Source organism: Vombatus ursinus, unplaced genomic scaffold, assembly GCF_900497805.2.
Source record: "Vombatus ursinus unplaced genomic scaffold, bare-nosed wombat genome assembly UNPS02014778.1, whole genome shotgun sequence".
NCBI classification, from domain to species: domain Eukaryota; kingdom Metazoa; phylum Chordata; class Mammalia; order Diprotodontia; family Vombatidae; genus Vombatus; species Vombatus ursinus.
In genome coordinates, this window is record NW_020954556.1 from 5,357,259 (window position 1) to 5,376,469 (window position 19,211).

General features: G+C 37.1%; 1 protein-coding gene across 9 annotated transcripts in view; it reads left to right on the forward strand.

Annotated features, from left to right (window-relative positions):
• The window catches only part of SLC20A2 (solute carrier family 20 member 2), a 115,596-nt gene that overhangs the window by 70,793 nt on the left and 25,592 nt on the right, over positions 1 to 19,211 (forward strand). For all 9 annotated transcript variants that reach the window (XM_027865172.1, XM_027865176.1, XM_027865177.1 and 6 more), the window contains 2 exons: positions 1,459 to 1,544; positions 3,800 to 3,896. In XM_027865172.1, the coding sequence (XP_027720973.1) occupies positions 1,459 to 1,544; positions 3,800 to 3,896 (183 nt within the window). The remainder of the gene's footprint in view (positions 1 to 1,458; positions 1,545 to 3,799; positions 3,897 to 19,211) is intronic.

A 19,211-nucleotide genomic window follows, 5' to 3' on the forward strand; every position in this document is an offset into this window, starting at 1 on the left:
AATGTTATATATTAAAAGTTTTTTTTTGTTAAATCGTCATTCCTTTTAAATATCCATTAATCATTCAGCCTTAAAAAAAATCAATGTCTATTGTTCCCAGGAGAAACAGAATTAGAATGTGACCAAAATGACCAAGATCAGCTAGTAAGCCCTTAGTAAGGAAAAATGCAATAAATGAATAGGAAATGTAGCTTGTGGCAATGGGAGAACCTCACATTGAGCTAAACGACATTGAACTCATAGAATTCCTAATATCATCTATTCAGTTGGATATCTGTCTGGCCTAGATTCTACCCAAGGGAAACACCCTGCCTCTCCCCATGTTGGCACCTTCATAGCCGCCATACATTTTATCTAATGCCATGGCCTTGAGGAGGAACAAGGCAGTAGGGATGTGGATGGAAGTGCCAGGAAATCCTGGCATTCCACCAGATATTTTTGGCTATCAGCAGTCAGGTAAATAAATGCAACCCCATAAATACTCCACCTCTCTCCCAAATCCTTTGTAAAGCACACATCAGTCCCAGATCATTCCCAGGGATTCTGCAGAGACACAGCATGATTCTGATCTCTTCCCTCTCTTCCCCCTCCTTCAGTCTCCCTGTTAGTTGATCATTGTTGGTCAAGAGCAGTGTGACCTGAGAAGATCCTGAACAAGCTGAATACCTGGCCTCACCGGCAGTGACCCAAACCTCCAGGGGTGTCCCTGGTGGTTACTTGAAGTTAAGAGTCTTCCCTGAGAGTAGTGAAAATACTAGCATAGCCTTATGGATGTCAAAAGGCTAAATAACCGTTTGGAAGCTGTCTGTCCATAGAGACCAATTTGGGGGTTGTTCAACTTAGGAATTGGCATAGCTAAGACATTGTACTCTGTCTCTGTAATATAGAGGGAGGAAGGAGAAAGGGAATCCAGTGAGCATTCTAAAATCAGCTTCCTAAGACAAGAAGATCAGAGGAGGAAGTGATATGACTGTGTACCCATGATGTCTGTATTCTTGTGTAACTTTGTGTGTATTTGTATAAATGTTAGCTGTATTTGTGTGAGAAACTGATGCTGAGGCTTTATATACAAAATATAGTTTAAGCCGGCCCCTAATATCAGTATGACTTTTGTAAATTTTTGGGATCAAAGTTTTTGTGGGCCTGATAATTTTTTAACTATTTGTAAAACTAAAATAAAATGTATGTAGGAAAAATTATTTGGTTGTCAGAAAAGAAATTAGGAAGGACAGAGAAATGTTTTTGTCCTTAATTAGGAAAAAGTTATAAATGTCTTTGTCTTTCGCTAACTACAACACATCCTTTAAAAATATGTTTTGATGGAATTGTAAAATAATTCAAGGAATCTTTTTATGTGTAATGTGTCAGTTATCATTATATTATACAAACTCATCCATAATTTTGTAGAATATTAACATTTATTAGATGTTGTGTTTGTTTTTTTTTTTAATTATTCAGTTGCTTCTTGGTTTATATCTCCACTGTTGTCTGGTTTCATGTCTGGCGTGCTGTTTGTGCTGATCAGAATTTTCATCCTAAAAAAGGTAAGCAAGGTTGATATCCTCATTATATAGTCTGACTATTTTCACAGTCTTTCAGTGCAAGTAACATTGGGAGGGAATGAAAGCAGAACGATTTTCACACTCTATAACATATCCCTCTGGGAGGGAGAAACCTACTTTCTTTTAAGGAGCAAGAAAGGAAATTTGAAGGAAATTAATTGTTCAAGGATGGGACATCTCACCTCACCCTTTGCCCCCCACTTCCCACGCATACGCATCTCCCTAACCTCAACAGGAATACGCTCTTTGTCTTGTAATTTAGGTATTAATCAATGCCTTTGATATTACAAAGACCTCCCAAGAGTAAAAAAGTTCTTTGCTGAAATTAAAATTTGTCGTAGATGAGATTTTGTCAGGATTTGGAAATTGTATAGCTTTGCAGTGAAACACTGCTGGAGTTTCCTTTAAACCCAGGTTATTTCCACGTTGCTTATGATTCAGCAGCCTTGATAAACTGATGATTTGAGGGGAAAACAATGATGGGACCAGGAGAGAGAACAGTAGGATGTAGTAGAAAAAGTGCTAGATTTGAAAGTAGTTGGCCTGGGTTCAAATTCTGGTTCTCTGTGTCGAGAGCAAGAGCGATGGCCTCCATCTCCTCATCTATGAAATGGAGGGGTGGGACTCCACGGCCTTGGGGTCCTTTCCAACTCGATCTCTGATCCTAAGGTGAAGGGAGGGAGTGTCTGTTGGAAAGAACATCCTGAAATGTAAATGAAAGCGTGTTCAGACTGTTAGTATAGATTAATATAGGGTGGTGAAGGATCTTCATGATGCCTTAAAAGCTAGGCTGAAGCATGTTCTGGAGAGGTCATCCCTGGTGAAGACTATGAACTATGTTCTCCCTGGAGAATGGCATTGTTTTCTTAGTGGCTTATCTAGCAATCTTATCCGGAAATCCATTATAGAGTTTCCATTTTATGGGTGATTTTAATGCAGTATCAACCACTTAAGGTTAGATTGTTAAATGTTTTAGGAGAATTGCAGGTAAGCAGATAAACAGGGAGCTGAGGTTTGGCTTCTCACTCTTATTGTACGAGTTTTATTAGGAAGCAACATAGTTCAGTGAGTTTTTTGTTGAATAAACTGCACTTCAATAATTAGTATTGAAATTGTCATTTTATAGCGCAAATGACTGGGTAAGTTTTCATACTGAATGTAATTAATATATAGGAATGTTTTATAAGGAGTGTAATTCTTAATCTAATTCAAGCCAGAAAGAATTTATTAATCACCTTCTGTATTCAAGTTATTGTGCTAGGTGCTGAGACTTCAAATACAAAATGAAAAATAGTCCCTGCCTCCAGGGAGCTTATAGTCTTCTGGGGTTAAATTCTTGTTCAGTTGCGTCCGACTCTTCATGACCCCATTTGGGGTTTTCTTGATAAAGAGACTAGAGTGGTTTGCCATTTCCTTCTCCAGCTCATTTGACAGATGAGGAAACTGAGGCAAACAGAGTTAAGTGACTTGGCCAGGGTCACATAGCTAGTAAGTGTCTGAGACCACATTTGAACTCAGGTCTTCACTCTATCCACTGCTAGACCATTTAACTACTAAGAGGAGTTAAATGGAACTTATATCTCAGAAGAATCATCAGGGTCATCAAAAAAAAAAACAAAATTGCCCCTGTACATGTTTTGGAGAAGTATTCTTGGCCTTTTTTTAGGGGATCATAGCTTTAAGTTTATTTTTCAGAAGTAGACATGGGACAGCTAGGTGGCACCGGCTCTGGAGTCAGGAGGACCTGAGTTCAAATCTGGTCTCAGACACTTGCCACTTACTAGCTGTGTGTGACCCTGGGCAAGTCACTTAACCCCATTGCCTAGGCCCCTCCCCCCCAAAAAAAGGTTAAAAAAGAAGTAGTCATTAAACACAATAATTAGCCAAAATAGTATGTGCTGTAAATTAGGAACTCTCTTCTCTAGCCTAGGTGGACCTGTACCTATCAGTTATTTCCTGCTTGTAATTCTAATGCAAGAGCCACTGCTTTGAGCCATCTGCTGGCACAGAATACCCAGGCCTTTGAATGACCATTTGTTTAGGGAAAGCTGCCATATGCTGGTGCTGTGGTGTCAATGTGCCATGCCCTCCCCAGAGCGGGGAAAGTGGCCAGCCCTTCCCATCCCAACTGGAATTGGGGAGAATGTCTTACAGCCTTTTCTTTTGTTTCAGTTTGACTATGTTGTTTATAGAAGCTGATGAATTTTGACATTCCAACGTGTCTCATTATTACACAGGAGGACCCAGTCCCCAACGGTCTCCGTGCACTTCCACTATTCTATGCTGCTACCATTGCAATTAATGTATTTTCCATCATGTACACAGGGGCACCAGGTAAGAATTACTTGGATGTTCAAGTCCAGTAGGAAAGGATTGTAGTATTTTTTTAAACTACTATGATTTTTTTATCGCTTGTCTATCAGTGATGACTTTAGAGAGTGGTGTGGTGTAATAAAAACAAAGAGCATGGTGCTGGTTGACCTCAGGGGTCCCTTTCATTTACAAATCTGTGATCTTGTAACTTGTTATCAGAAAATGTATGTTGGAATCCTAGCTCTGTGTCTCTTGGGTGAGGCATTTCGCATCTCTGGGGGTTGGCTTCTTCACAAATAAAGTAAGGGGGGTAGACTGGGTAGTCCTTAGCACTAACCTTCTAGGATTTGGACAGTAAAACATTATATGCTGTTACCTTGAAACTGAGTAGTAATGCATTTGCCTGCTTTTGCACCCATAAGGTTTTATGATACTACAACTACAAAGGCAAAAAAAAAAAAATATTGTTCAGACCTACTAGCCAAGAGGGTAAATTACTAACTCAACCCTTCCGTAAAGGCTTTTGTTCTTAGATGTATATATGTGCATGAGAACTTTAAGTATTGTTTCATCTTTTTGAAAAGATTCATGAATATGGTACCTCCTAATGACACATATTAATGTTGATTAATAGTTCAACACACTCAGTACTTTTACATTCAGTTTCTGTAGAATTCTCCTGCTATCCTGTATGTGGTATGTAATTTCAACTCAACCAGAATCCACAGAAGTTTCAGGAAACTCCAATTATATCAAACTGTCTCATGGAAATGCTGTTATAAATTGTGTTACTTAACACATTCTTATTGATGCAATTTCCTTCATTCCTTCAAGGATCTGTGATTTCATTGGTGTGGGGACTCATTTCCTTGTGGTGTGCAGAAACTGTCACAAAACAGCAGGATGGCATTTAAGTATTGTGTAGATGCAGATTACAGAAACTCTGTGACTTAGCCAAAAGAAAAAAAAAATTATCACGTGGTGGTCACCTTCTGGGGCCTGAAACTTTTTCTTCTGTTTTCTTTACAAAGGAGAATGCTCTTTGGACAGGCAAGGACAGAACACAAAATTTTAATAGGGAGATAAAATGTAAGACAAATGAAGAGATAGAAAGAGAGCATCTGTCTTGATCTTTCATTCCTTCAAGTCCCAACTAAAATCCCTCCTACAGGAAGCCTTTCCTGATCCACCTTAATTCTAGTGCTTTCCCTCTGTTGATTATGTCCAATTGGCCCTGTATACAGCTCATTTGTACATAGTTGTTTACATGTCGTCTCCTCCTTAGACTGTGAGCTCCTTGAGAACAGGGGACTGTCTTTTATCTTTCTTTGTATCCCCAGCACTTAGCATAGTGTCTGGCACATGTGGAGGCTGAATAAATGTTTGCTGACTTACTCCTTACTCACCACATCTTGCAGCAAATACTATCTTGTCAAACCATATGCCCTAATATATTCAGCACAACGTATAAGCATAAGGCTTTTGAGTGGTCAACAGACCTTTGGTGTCTGAATTAGCCATCACAGCCTATACTGATAGAACCGAGGTCAAAGTCATTGTCGAGTGAGAAGGAGACGTAAAGATGGGGATGTTGATCATGAATATAGTAGCTCCAGTCCAACCTATTTGTTAAGCTGTGGACTCCAAAAAGTGAGAAGTGGTCATTAAAATAATATCACTGTTTCTTAGAGACAGCAAGGAAAAATAGTTGCCAACACAAAGAGACCAAAAGAACCCAGAAACTGCCTCCCGCAGCAAAAACCTGATCTCTTTGCTCCTTGCCAAATGGAGATTCTTAGCAGCTAAAGGTAGTACCTTTATAGAGTATAAGCATAATTGCACATTATTACAGAGGAGGATGGAAGATCGTAAACATATATTACCTCGAAAAACAGTAATAAAGGTTTAAAAGAAAACAAGCCTTAAGAAAACTAGCCAAGCCAGATCCTCCTGAGACCATTTGCAGGTGAATCTGTAAAGAAGATAATAAGTAGGAATGAAATGAAAAAGATCGGCTCCTGTTTCTGTAGCAATCTTTTTCATCAGCAGCAATACTGCAACTGCCCCACATGGATTCTGCCACCTCCGTACCTGATAGACTAAGTGAAAAAGTAACAGTTGAATTTAAGAAGGCAAAACTGGAAAGGATAGCTGGACCTAAACCAAATATATACCAAAAATATGCGTGCTAGAAGCAACATAATTTTAAGATACTTGGGGATTGTTTTTTTTTAAGATAGTTCCAAAAAAGTGGAAAAGATCATATACTTTGATTTGAACTATTTATAACTCCAACTCCTAACCAAATTTATATAGTTGCTCTATTTTTTCCTTTCAACTTCTAATTTTTGTTTGTAGTATCATTTAACAATTTTCAAAGCCCTCTTTTTTCACTCTTTTTCTATGCCCTTTAATCAGTCATCTCCCATCTTTACATACTGGTTCCTTCCCTGTTTGCTCACATCTTCCCCATTTTTTTTTAAAATAATATTTTATTTTTCCCCTAATTATGTATTAAAACAATTTTTAACATTTGTGGGTTTTAAAAAAAAAAAGTTTTGGGTTCTAAATTCTATCCCTCCCCTCCCCCTTCCCTAAGACAGTAAGCAATCCAATATGTTTTACACACGTGCAAACTTGTAAAACATTTCCATAGTAGTCATTTTGTACAAAAAGACTCGAAGAAAGAAAGAGAGAAAAAAAGAGAAAAATGATACGCTTCAGTCTGTCTTCTGACAATATCAGTTCTTTCTCTGGAAGTGAGTAGCATGTTTCATCATAAGTCCTTTGGGATTGTCTTGGATCATTTTATTGTTGAGAATAACTAAGTTATTCACAGTTCTTTATCAAACAGTGTTGCTATTACTGTGTACAACATTCTTGTTCTGCTTATTTCACTTTGCATCAGTTCATGTAAGTCTTTCCAAAATCATCTTGCTCATCATTTCTTATCACACAATAATGCTCCATCACAATTATATACCACAACTTGTTCAACCATTCCCTAATTGGTGGCCATCCCCTTAATTTCCAATTCTTATCCACCGCAAAAAGAACTGCTATAAATATTTTTGTACAAATAGATCCTTTTCCCTTTTTTATCTCTCTTTGGGATACAGATCTAGCAGTGGTGTTACTGAATCAAAGGGTATGCAGAGTTTTATAGCCCTTTGGGATAGTTCCAAATTGCTCTCCAGCATGGTTGGACCAGTTTACAACCCCACCAACAGTGCATTGGTGTCCTTGCTTTTCCACATCCCCTCCAGTATTTATCATTTTCCTTTTTTGTCAATAAGCCAATCTAATAAGTGTGAGGTGGTACCTCAGAGTTGTTTTAATTTGCATTTCTCTAATCAATAATGATTTAGAGCACTTTTTTTCATAGGACTAGATAGCTTTGACTTCTGAAAACTGCCTGTTCATATCCTTTGACCATTTATCAATTGGGGAATGACTTGTATTCTTATAAATTTGACTCAGTTCTCTATATATGTGAGAACTAAGGCCTTTCTCAAAGATACTTGCTACAAAAAATTTTCTTTGTTTTCTGCTTTCTTTCTAATTTTGGTTTCACTGGTTTCGTTTGTGCAAAAACTTTTAAATTTTATGTAATCAAAATTATGTATTTTACATTTTGTAATACTCTTTCTATCTTGTCTGATCCTAAATTCTTCTCTTATCCCTAGATCTGATAAGTAAACAATTCCACGCTCTCTTAATTTGCTTATAGTATCACCTCTTATGTGTAAATTATGCCCATTTTGACCTTATCTTGATATATGGTGTGAGATGTTGGTCTGTACTATTTTTCAGTTTTCCCAGCAGTTGTCAAATAATGAGTTTTTGTCTCAAAGGCTTGAATCTTTGGGTTTATCATATACTAGATTACTATGGTCATCTGATCCACCTCTCCATTTCTTAACCAATACTAGATTGTTTTGATGACTATCACTTTATAATACAGTTTGAGATCTGGTACAGCTATACCACCTTCCTTCACATTTTTTTTTCATTGATTCTCTTGATATTCTTGACCTTTTGTTCTTCCAAATGAATTTTGTTATTTTTTTTTTAGCTCTATAAAATTTTTTAATAGTCTGGTTGGTATGGCACTGAATAAGTAAATTAATTTAGGTAGAATTGGCATTTTGATTATATTGGCTCGGCCTCCCCATGAGCAATTAATATATTTTAGTTGTTTAGATCTAACTTTATCTGTGTGAAAAGTGTTTTGTAATTGTATTCATATAGCTCCTGGGTTTGCCTTGACAGGTAGACTCCCAAGTATTTTATATTTGTCTACAGTTATTTTAAGTGTAATTTCTGTTTCTATCTCTTGCTGCTGGACTTTGTTGGTATATATCCCCCATCATTTAAAAAAAAAAAACCTTTACCTGAACCTGCCATCCCCTCAAGCTATCATCCTAAACTTCTTATTCTTTTATACTGCCAAACTTCTAGAAAAAGCTGTCTATATTCAATACCATCCCTTTCTTACCTTCTATTCACTGGCATTCTGATTCTTGATCCCACCCTTCTACTGGAACCATTCTCCCCAAGGTTAACAACAATCTTCAGATTGCCAAATCCAATAGCTTTTTCTGTGTCATCGTCCTTCTTGATGTTTCTGCTGCTTTTGACACTGTTTACTACTCTCTTCTAGGGAATACCCTCTTCTCCATGAGTTTTCACGACCCTGAACTTTCCCTGTTCTCTCATTCCTTTTCGGCTCCTTTCATGGATCATCATCCATGTTCCGCCCTTACTTGCACAGCTGTACTTCAGGGCTCTCATTTGGACCCTCTTTTTTTCAGTTGCAAATAAGTTTCAGTCTAGGTTTCTAAACTGCTGATCTCACATTGCTGACCCTAGCTCTTCTCATATTGGCCTACTTGCTACTCCCCATATACTTGAGTTATTCAATGTCCACGCTCCATGCCTCAATCAATCCTTGCTGTGTTGAATTGTATCTGATACCATTCATTTCCAAACTTTTTTGCTGGGTGAACCTAAAGCGTTAAAGCCCCTGTGACCACACCTCTTTTGAACTATGAATGAAAACATTTTAAATGAGCAAGGTGATACAAAAGACTTAGAGGTGAATATTTTGGCAGCAGTTTTTATTTTAATTCATAATAGTTCATGCTTCACAATATTTTCTGCTTTTTTGCCACCTTGACAGCATTGCTTTAATTCTGTTAAAATTTATAGAGATGTTGGTCCTTAGGGTTAATGTCTTTGAGTCTTCTTCCTGGTTTCAGGAAAAGAAGACAATTTGTGATTTAAAGAAATTGCTATGCACACACATGTGTGTATGTATATCTGTGTGTATGCATATGTGTGTGTATACACATATATATATATATATATATCTAGTAACATTAAGCACTAGAAAAATAAGGACAGTAATTTACTTATACTGTGCATGTTGGAGTAAAAGACTTAAGCAAAGTTATATACAATTAGAAAAGAAAGTTGTCTAGTCATGTACCACAAAGGAGAGGCAGCAGATGGATGATAGGAAGAGTATACTAGCACCCTCAAAATAAAAAAATGCCTGATGAACAGCCTTACAGAGTAGTGGATAAAGCCTCTGTGGAAGAACGATGATAAAATATGTACAGGAGCTGCACGAGATGAAACAAGTGTGAAGAGGTCATAGTTCGGTTCAACAGAAAGACTTCTCATCCTGACGAAATCATAGATCTTTCAAATAATCAAAGTATCTTGAGAACAAGATCAAAGATCATAAGTTCATTGCGTGTTTTTTGTGCTAAGAATGGACCATGGTCAGTGCTTTTGTCTAGTCTTGTTATAATTTTCACTCTGGATCCTGGGCGGCCTTAGAGACTGTTTTTCATAAAGATTTTATAGAGATGAGAAAGTAAGCAAATGGCTTATCTTCTTGATTGCCTTTTTGAGTATTTTTTGAATGCTGTTGTGATCTTGAAATTATTTTCCCTTTAAGGTTCCTTGAAAATCAGTCCTTTAATGCCTTCAGAATATGTATGACCTCCACCAAAGACTTTTCTATATCTATTTGGACAGATCCAGCCACTCTTTTTGACTTAAAGTGTCATTTCTCCTTCCTCATGTAACACTTAGTGGACTGAGGGATTAGAATCCAAATGTTTTAATTCCACTGTCATCAATGATGAGAATATATCACTATAGAATCACTGGTAGAATTATTGTTGTTTTTTTTAATATTTATTTATGATCTTCTTTCCACTTTCATCTCTAAATGCTCCTGAGATGATCCAGCCTTCCAGTCTTGTGCCAAGCCTTCTGCAGACATTTTTTCCCCTTTAATGCTGTTTTTTGCTGTTTTGAAGGATGATTTTGCTAGAAATCTTCTGATATCCTCCTCTGTAATGTTTTGAAAATTAGTTTTTATTCTAAAATAGTATTGTCCTCGGCTGCCATGTTTCTGCTTGGCAAAAAGATTAAGTCTCTTGTTAGTTGAGGCAGTATTCTGGGCTTTTGGTTCTACTTGTTGGGACAACTGTTAAGATGGTCAAACTTTCTTTAAATAATTATTTTTTGTTATTCTGAACTCTATAAACAGTAAAAAACATGAAAATTCTCATATACAAAGAACAGAAAAAGAGGATTATGTATGAAACCATGAATCTGTATTACATGTGACTTGTTTTTTTTAAAAGTATAATATAAATTCATTAGGTTAGTTTCAAATCCTCCCTGTCTGTGTCTCCATTTGAACTTACTTCTGTCCTCTTCTGTGCATTTTAAAAAGTGCTCCAGTGACCCCCTTTTCTTCTTTTTTGGAGGATCACTATGACTAGTTCCCCTCTCCTACAATTTTAAAGCCTTTCCTTGTAACAAATAAGTAGGGTCAAAGAAAATAAATCCACATGTTGTCCATGTTCAAAATGTACATCTCATTCTGCTCCTCTGCTCAGTCATCTTTCTTTCAGAAGGTGGGTAAGGAGTCATGGCTGGTCATTGCATTGATCAAAGTTTAAAAGTTTTTCCTTGAAAGTTGTTTTTCTTTACACTGTTTTCAAAGAAATTATTCTCCTGGTTCTGCATCAGTTCATGTAAGTCTTTCTAGGTTTTCCTGAACCTAACCCTTTCATCATTTCTTACAGTGCAATAATATTCCATTACATTGATATTCCATAATTTGTCCAACTAGTCTCCCCAATTAATGGGTACCCCTTAATTTCTGGTTTTTTGCTACAACAAAAAGTGCTGCTGGAAATGTTTCTGTACATAAAAATCACTTCTCATTTTCTTTGATATCTTTGAGTTATTGTGGCCTGGTAGTGGGGTCTAAAGGAATGCACAGTTTAGTGACTTTTTAATAAGTTCCAGCTTATCTAACGAAGTGTAAATCAATTCACAGCTCCCCCAACAGAGAATTAGTGTCCTTGTTTAGTATCCCTGACTTCCCACAGACCCTCCAGAAATTGTCGTTTTCCACTTTTAGGTCATCTTTGCCAGTATGAAGAATGTAACTTCAGAGTTATTTCAATTTTAAAAATTATTTTTAATAATTTGGAGTTTATTTCATATGATTATTTATTTTGAGAACTCTGCCTGATCACACCTTTTGATCATTCATCTATTGAGGGCATTATTCTTACATATTTAAATCACTTCCCTATCTTGGGTATCAGACCTTTGTAAGAATAATTTGCTGCAGAGTTTTTTCCCACTTAAATCTTTCCCTTCTAACTTAACAGCATTGATTATATTTGTGCAAAAGCTTTTAGATTTTATGTAATCAAAATTGTACATTTTATCTACTGTGATCTTCTCTATCTCGTGTTTTGTCAGAAACTCTTCTGTATTCCATAATTGTGAAAGATATCTCTTTTTCTTCTCCTGTTAATTTGCTTATGATGTGACCTTTTATATAGATCATGTATCAATTTGGAGTTTGTTATGGTATATTGCATGATATGTTTTATCTAAAACTAATTTCTGTTAGACTGCTTTCCAGTTTTCCCTGCAGTTTTTGTCAGATTGACCTAACCCCTGTAGTTAGGGTCTTGGAGTTTATTGAACACTTTGCTATTATGTTCTTTTGCTTCTATGTTATATGCCTAATCTGTTCCACTAATCTCATTTTCTGTTTTTTAATCAGTACCAAATAATTTTGATGATTACTGCTTTGTAGTATATTTTGAGATTTTGTATTGCTATGTCCCCTTCCTTACTTCCTTCCCACTTTTTTTCATTTTTTTACCTCTTGAGATTCTTGACCTTTTCATGCTCCAGATGAACAGGTTTGTTGTTATTGTTTTGGTTTGGTTTTCTCTTGATAATCAAACCTTGTGGCAGTTTGATTGGCATGCCACTGAATAAGTAATTCAACTTAAGCAACATAATCATTTTTATTATATTGGCATAACCCAGCCTTGAATAATTAATGTCTCTCTAATTATTTGTCATTTGTTTTAGTTATGTAAAGAGTGCTATTTTGTAGTTGTAGTTAATAGTTACTAGATGTGTTTTGGTAGGTAGACTTTCAAATATTTTATACATTCTCTAGTTATTTTGAATGAAGTTTCTCTTGCTAGCTCTTCCTGTTAAGTTTGTTGGGCAAACTTCACTAAGAATCCATTTAAACCATCTGTTGTCCAGAAACAGAGTTTGTCAGAATAGCTTGGGTTCAAGTTATTATAATTGCACACGATATTTCTCTAGGGCTTTGTCATCTATAACAGATATTGGTGTATAATCTATGACTGTACTCATGTTGATCTCTTTGCCTGTGCTCTCACAAGCGTTGAATAAGTAAGATGTCCAAATGTCCCATGAAATGATGTTTGTTGCCCTTTTGTGCAAAGATAATTGCACCAACACATTTAATTTGTTTTTTTGAAATAGAACTTGTGAGCTCTAACATCTTATGTCTTCTAGAGTCATTTATGTAGTGATGTCAATATTGATGTGCCTCTGTTCATACCATGGTATATCCATACTGTTCATCCACTTACTTTGGTGTTAGACAAAGATCTGTCATTCAGAGTGCAAATATATAAATTTATATTTGTAAAAAGTCTAAAAACTTTGTTATCATTAGTGTCTTGTCCTCCCCTTTCCATCATGGAAGTAAAAGCATCTGCTGTGCAGGAGTGAGAGCCATTTTGTAGTTTGCATCTTTTTCATGAAATATTATCGTCAAGGAATTCACTATGTAGTGGCCTAATGAGCCTCTTCACACTTTAGTTATAGTGTGGACAGTCTGTGCTCAAAATCATGCTTGAAGCCTTTACGGTTTGGTGTATCTTGCCAGAGCTTGTACATAGCTACCATAACCTTTGAGAACCCACAGTCTCTTCCTTGCCACCATAATGAATCTTTTGTAGACTTTTGTAGAAGAAACTTGTACACAGAGAAAATCAATACTAGAGACAACATAATTTTGAGTATTGAGAGAGCAATTCTCAAGATACCTGGGGGAAAAAATCACAGGTTACTACTATTGAACAAAAATGATCAAAAAGATGTTAATAACTACCCACCTGTCTGCTTTCTCATTTCTATAAAATGTTTACAAGTATTATCTACATACAAACTGAGAATACTCTTGATGAAAATATCAAAGGAATGGGCAGGAATTCACAGACAATTCCCTTTATCTTCCCAAATCTTCAGTCACATGGTTGGCTATAATGTATAGAGAATCAAGGCTGTTACTTTGCTGTTACCAAAAAAATAACATAAAATAAAACAAACAACTTGATAGAGCAAATACAGCTTTAAATCCTCACCTTCTCCTTCATTAAGGTAATTCCCGTCCATGTGCTCAGCTCATGCAAGGTTCATTGTTAGCTGCAATCAAAGATAATTTTGTTCAGTGATTCTCTGATTATCGGTATCAAACAAAGCATAAAACGGGGAGAATTAAGGTGTTTGAACTATCATGAAGTACGTCTCCCAGAGTACAACTGGAAGAAGGAATAGCAGTGGATGATGAGGTTCTCCAGATGCTCCTCTTTGTGTATAACATTGTGTTGATTGCACCAAACCTCAGAACACAACGGGGCCTTTTCATGGATGCCCACGGCCACTCAAAAGAAAACTGGCCTAATAATCTAATGAGCACACGCAAAATAAGTGAATGAAAAATGTCTATCTTAGAAATGATTGTGTGATTGTATGGACAATTCATTTGCGTTAGTGCATATGTACATATAATTTGGGCAGATACTATAGATGAATGATGAAATGAACTCAGAATTGAATTGAAGGAAGATCCTAGGATTTGGAACTTAAAGGTAGCTTAGAGATCATTTAGTCCAGCTTCCTTGTAATACAGATAAGGAAACAGAGGCCCAAAGAGACACAGTGACTCGCCCTAGGTATCATAAATGTTAAATAATCAGGTGCAGGGATTTGAACCAAACAGTCCCAGTTTTCTTTCTGTGTGATTTTGTGAGATCAGACTGGATCACATTTGGAAAATGGTGTTACAGTCTTTATGGCAAAACACTAACTCCTTCCCCCCAGAATTGGTTCTCAGTGTTTTTTTTTTTCCTTTTTTTTAGGTGAGGGGGAAGGTAAGGGGAAGGGAGAGAAATAATTTTCTTTTTTTTTTTGCTTTTTGGTGAGGCAATGGGGGTTAAGTGACTTGCCCAGGGTCACACAGTTAGTGTCGTGTATCTAAGGTCACATTTGAACTCGGGTCCTCCTGACTCCAAGGCCAGAGCTTATCCACTGCGCCACCTACCTGCCCCTTGTTTGGGATATTTATGGGGATTATTATGCAGATGTGGGTTAGCCTAGCTAGAGTCTGAAGTCCCTTGCAGTGCTGAGATTTTGTGATTCCACAAAGAATATCTACGCAGCTCACTGGATGCCTTCCTCCTGTTCTTTTTGTATTTTTAGGGTACCAGCTCAGCACTTGGACCTACCTGTTCTAGTGATGAATATCCTTGCTATCTTTTATTCTATTTTTTGACTAGCAAGTAAATAACGTTCATGTATGTGCCAATTATTGTTGTAACATCAGTAATTTAACCCTAACATACTTCTGTTTCTTCTTAAAAGTTCTGGGGTATTCAGAGTCATATTTCCATATGTTTGTATAGACTTCCTAGAGTTCCAGATTTGGGAGGAAAAAAAAATCTTAGAAACCATATTTTCCAACTCATCTTACAGAGGAAGAAAACTAGGGTTCCTATTTATAAATTTTCATAATGACTTCTATCATAGAGGATGACACCAACAAGGGTTCTTTGAATTTCTGGTAGACTGATGAATCTGAAGGAACCACATTTCATACATTCTAAGAGCCAAAAAAGGAGGTTGCTAGTACTTTTGCTCTTGGAGATTTCTAGAGTATCCATCCTTTTGCTTGCACATGATTCTGACAGTATTTTTATTGTCAAGTTTCTGTATCCCCCGATTAGGGTGATTTATTATGTTACTTTAAATAATGTATCTCATTTGGACCAGCAACGTCCTAAATTGCTTTAATATTAGCTTCATCTGCCCGATGAACTTTTTCTCATTTGATTATTTTTTAAATAAATGTTTTTTTTTAACTGTACTCTCACTTCCCAATAATGCCCTTTCTTCCAATAGAACCCTCTCTTGTAAGTTTAGTAAAACAAACCAACATGTTGACTATGTCAGAAAGTTTATACCTCATTTTGTACCTACAGTTTACCTTCTCTCTGCTCTGAGAAAAGAGGTATATTTCTTCATTAGTCTTCTGAAATTGGTTAGTCCTGGTATACATCAGGATCTTTATGTTATTCAATATTGTTTTCCTTTGCATTATTCTGTAAATTATTCTCTTGGTTCTGTTTACTTGACTCTATATAAGTTCAAACAAGCTTGTCCAAGTTTGTTGAATTCATCATATTCATAATTTCTTACAGTATAATAATATTCTATTGCTTTCATATACCACAATTTGTTCAGCAGTTCCCTAACTGATGGGAACCTACTTTGTTTCCAGTCTTGACTACCACAAAAAAATTGTTTCTATAACTTCAGCAAACTTCAGGCTATAAAATAAAACCACATAAATCATTAGTATTCTGTATATCACCAGCAAACCTAACAGGAAGAAATCAAGAAATTCCATTAAAGATGACCACAGAATACAGAATATACTTGGGAGTCTGCCTACTAAGGTACACCCAGAAACTATATGAATATAGCTAAAGTACTATTTATTGGGATAAAGACACACCTAAATAATTGGAGAATGAGCCAATGTAATTATAGGGATAATTCTATCTAAATTAGTTTATTAATTCAGTGCTATGCCAATCAAACTACCAAAGGATTGCTTTATGGAACTAGAAAAACTAATAACAGTTAATCTAGTGGGACAAAAGGTCAAGAATTTCAAGGGAAATAATAAATGGGAAGAAAGGAGGGGGCTCAGTAGTACCAGATTTCAACTTATAATGTAGCACAGCAACCATCAAAATTTTTGGGTGCTCATTAAAAAGTAGAGAGGTTGGTCAGGGGAATAGATTACCAAAACAAACCAACCCAATAACCTGGTGTTTGATAGACCCAAAGACCCCAGCTCCTAAGGTACAGACTCACTATTTAACAAAAATTGCTAGGAAAACTGGATAGCAATATGGAATAAATTAGGTTTAGAGCAACACCTCATATCATATACCAAGATAAGCTCCAAGTGTACATGAGTTATTAATGACCTTTTTTTTTTTTTCTTTTTTTGGTGAGGTAATTAGGGTTAGGTGATTTGCCCAGTCACATAGCTAGTGAGTGTTATTTGTCTGAGGCTGGATTTGAACTCGGGTCCTCCAGACTCCAGGGCCAGCGCTGTATCCACTGCACCACCTAGCTGCCCCTTAATGATCTCTTAATTGCAACATTTAAATGGCTTCTTCTCAATACTCATTTATCTTGACCACTCTGCAGCTTCTGACACTTGTCTATCACCCTCTTCTCCTTGATAATCTCTTCTCTAGGTTTTGTGACACTGTTTTCTCCTGGTTCTCTCCCACCTTTCTGGCTACTCTCTTTCCTTTGTTGGATCTTCACCCATGTCATGCCCATTAACCATTGGGGTCCCCCAATTTATCCTGGTCCCTCTTCTCTTCTTCCTCCATACTGTTTCACTTGGTGATCTTATCAGCTCCCATGGTTTTGATTAAACTCAGCATGTCCAAAATGGAATTCATTCTTTTCTCCCCAAAACCCTGCCTTCTTCTGAACTTCCCTGTTACTATCAAAGGTAACACCATCCTCCTAGTCACCCAGACTCTCAGTCTAAGTGTTTCCCTCAACTCCTCACTCTCTCCAGCTCCCCATATCCAATCAACTGCTAGGTCTCATCATATCTTATCTTCATGACATCTCTCTTACCTGTCCCCTTCTGCCCTTTGACACTTCAATCACCTTGGTGTAGGCCCTTATCACTGGACTATTCCAATCGCTTCCCCACTCCAGTTCACTCTCTATTCACCTGTCATCCTAAAATGCAGGTCTGGCCATTTCATCCTTTTCTCCCTGGTCCCCCCCCCCCATTTATAAACTCTATGTGGCTACAAGTTAACTCCAGGATCATATACAAAATGCTCTGTTTGGCTTCAAAGCCCTTCATAACCTAGCCCCTTCCTACCTTTCCAGTCTTCTTAGACCTTACTCTCCCACCTTACTCTTTGATCCAGTGACACTGGCCTCCTGCTTGTTCCTTACCTAAGACAAGCCATATCACGACTCCAAACATCTTCACTCATTATCTCTATTCCTGGAGCTCTCTCCTGCTTCATCTCAGCATCCTGACTTCCTTAGCTTCTTTCAGCACTCTGAACCTCAAAAATCCAAGAGAGGCCCAAACCTTGAGCTCTTAGCAGAGAAACACGCTGAGGAGGTAGAAGTTAGCACAGGAACTCGGGTGACCCAGGTGAAAATCGAGCATGACCAACTATCCTATCCAAAAGTATAGGAGGGGTCCAAGGCTGGCCCTGGCGTAAAGCCCCAATTCAGCAATGAAGACTGGAAAGATGAGTGAACAGAAGAAGGTACTGACCACTATCAAGAACTGTTATAGATCCAGAGATACCAAAAAAATCCAACCTAGAAAAAGACCGTAACTCTTTAACCACTAACTACAGTCTCAAAGGAATAAATGGATTTTCTTCAAGGACTGTGTGAATACCTAGAAAAAATAAAACGTGAAATAAAAATTCAGGAGGACAGAATTAGAAGAAGGATCTGTAGCTTAGAATGCAAAATGGTAAATCTTACCCAAGTAAATGGACTCCCTGAAAATTAGAATGGACCAAACAGAAATCAATCACTCCGTGAAACAATAAGAAATATTAGGACAAAATCAAAAGATTGAAAAAATAGAGGAATACGTAAGGTATCTGTTATCAGAAACACCTAACCTAGAAAACAGGTAAATGAGAGATAATTTTAGAATCAACAGGCTCCCTGAAAACCATGGTACAAAAAAAGGCAGAGGGGGGTGAAAATAGAGAGTCCACTGATCAGTCATCTCCGGAAAGAAACACTAAAATATAAAGTCCTAGGAATGTCATAGTCAAAATTCAGAGCTCCCACAAATTAAAATCAAATTAAAAATACTGCAAACATCCATAAAGAAGCATTTCAAGTACTGACAAACCACAGTCAGGATCCTACAAGACCTGGAAGCTTCTACCAAAAATAGAGGAAATTTTGTTGTACAGTATTACAAAAGACAAAAGGGGTTTGCAACCAAGAATGATTTACATTGCAATGCAAAGTACAACCCTACTTGGGGGAAAATCCATCTTTAATGGAACAGAGGACTTTCAAGCTTTCCTCTGAAAAGATCAGAACTGAGTGGGAACTTTGAAATGCAAACATGAGAGTCAAGAGAAACTCAGAAAGATAATTGAGTAATTTGAAGGAGCTATGTGATGATGTAGTGCTAACATTCTAATAAGAGAAGACACACTCTCTCAGGGAATGGGGGAAGTCATCTAATGCTTTTGGCTTGGTCTCCCATTCTAGTGTGTTCCCCCATTACTAATACCAAGGATTATCACACCAATTCCATTTAAGCAGTTTTACAAAAGAATATTTACTGCCAAGATATAGCAAGAATAGAAGCACAAAATTCCTACCCCCTCCCCAATAAGAGGAGCAGGGCAGCAAACCCTAGGGTCTTTCCCTTCTTTGGTCCTTGGGAAAAGGGGGTTCAGACTTCATTCAGTTTCTGCATAGCATTGGCCTCACCAAGCTGACTTCCAGATACAGCCTGGCTGCCAAATGAGTTTTTGTCTTAGTTGCTGTAGGGTGGGTGTCCAGATTCATTCTTCAGGATCTCAGTGCTAGACTGGCCAGCCTCAAATCCCAGCGTGGATTCTGTGCTTAGAT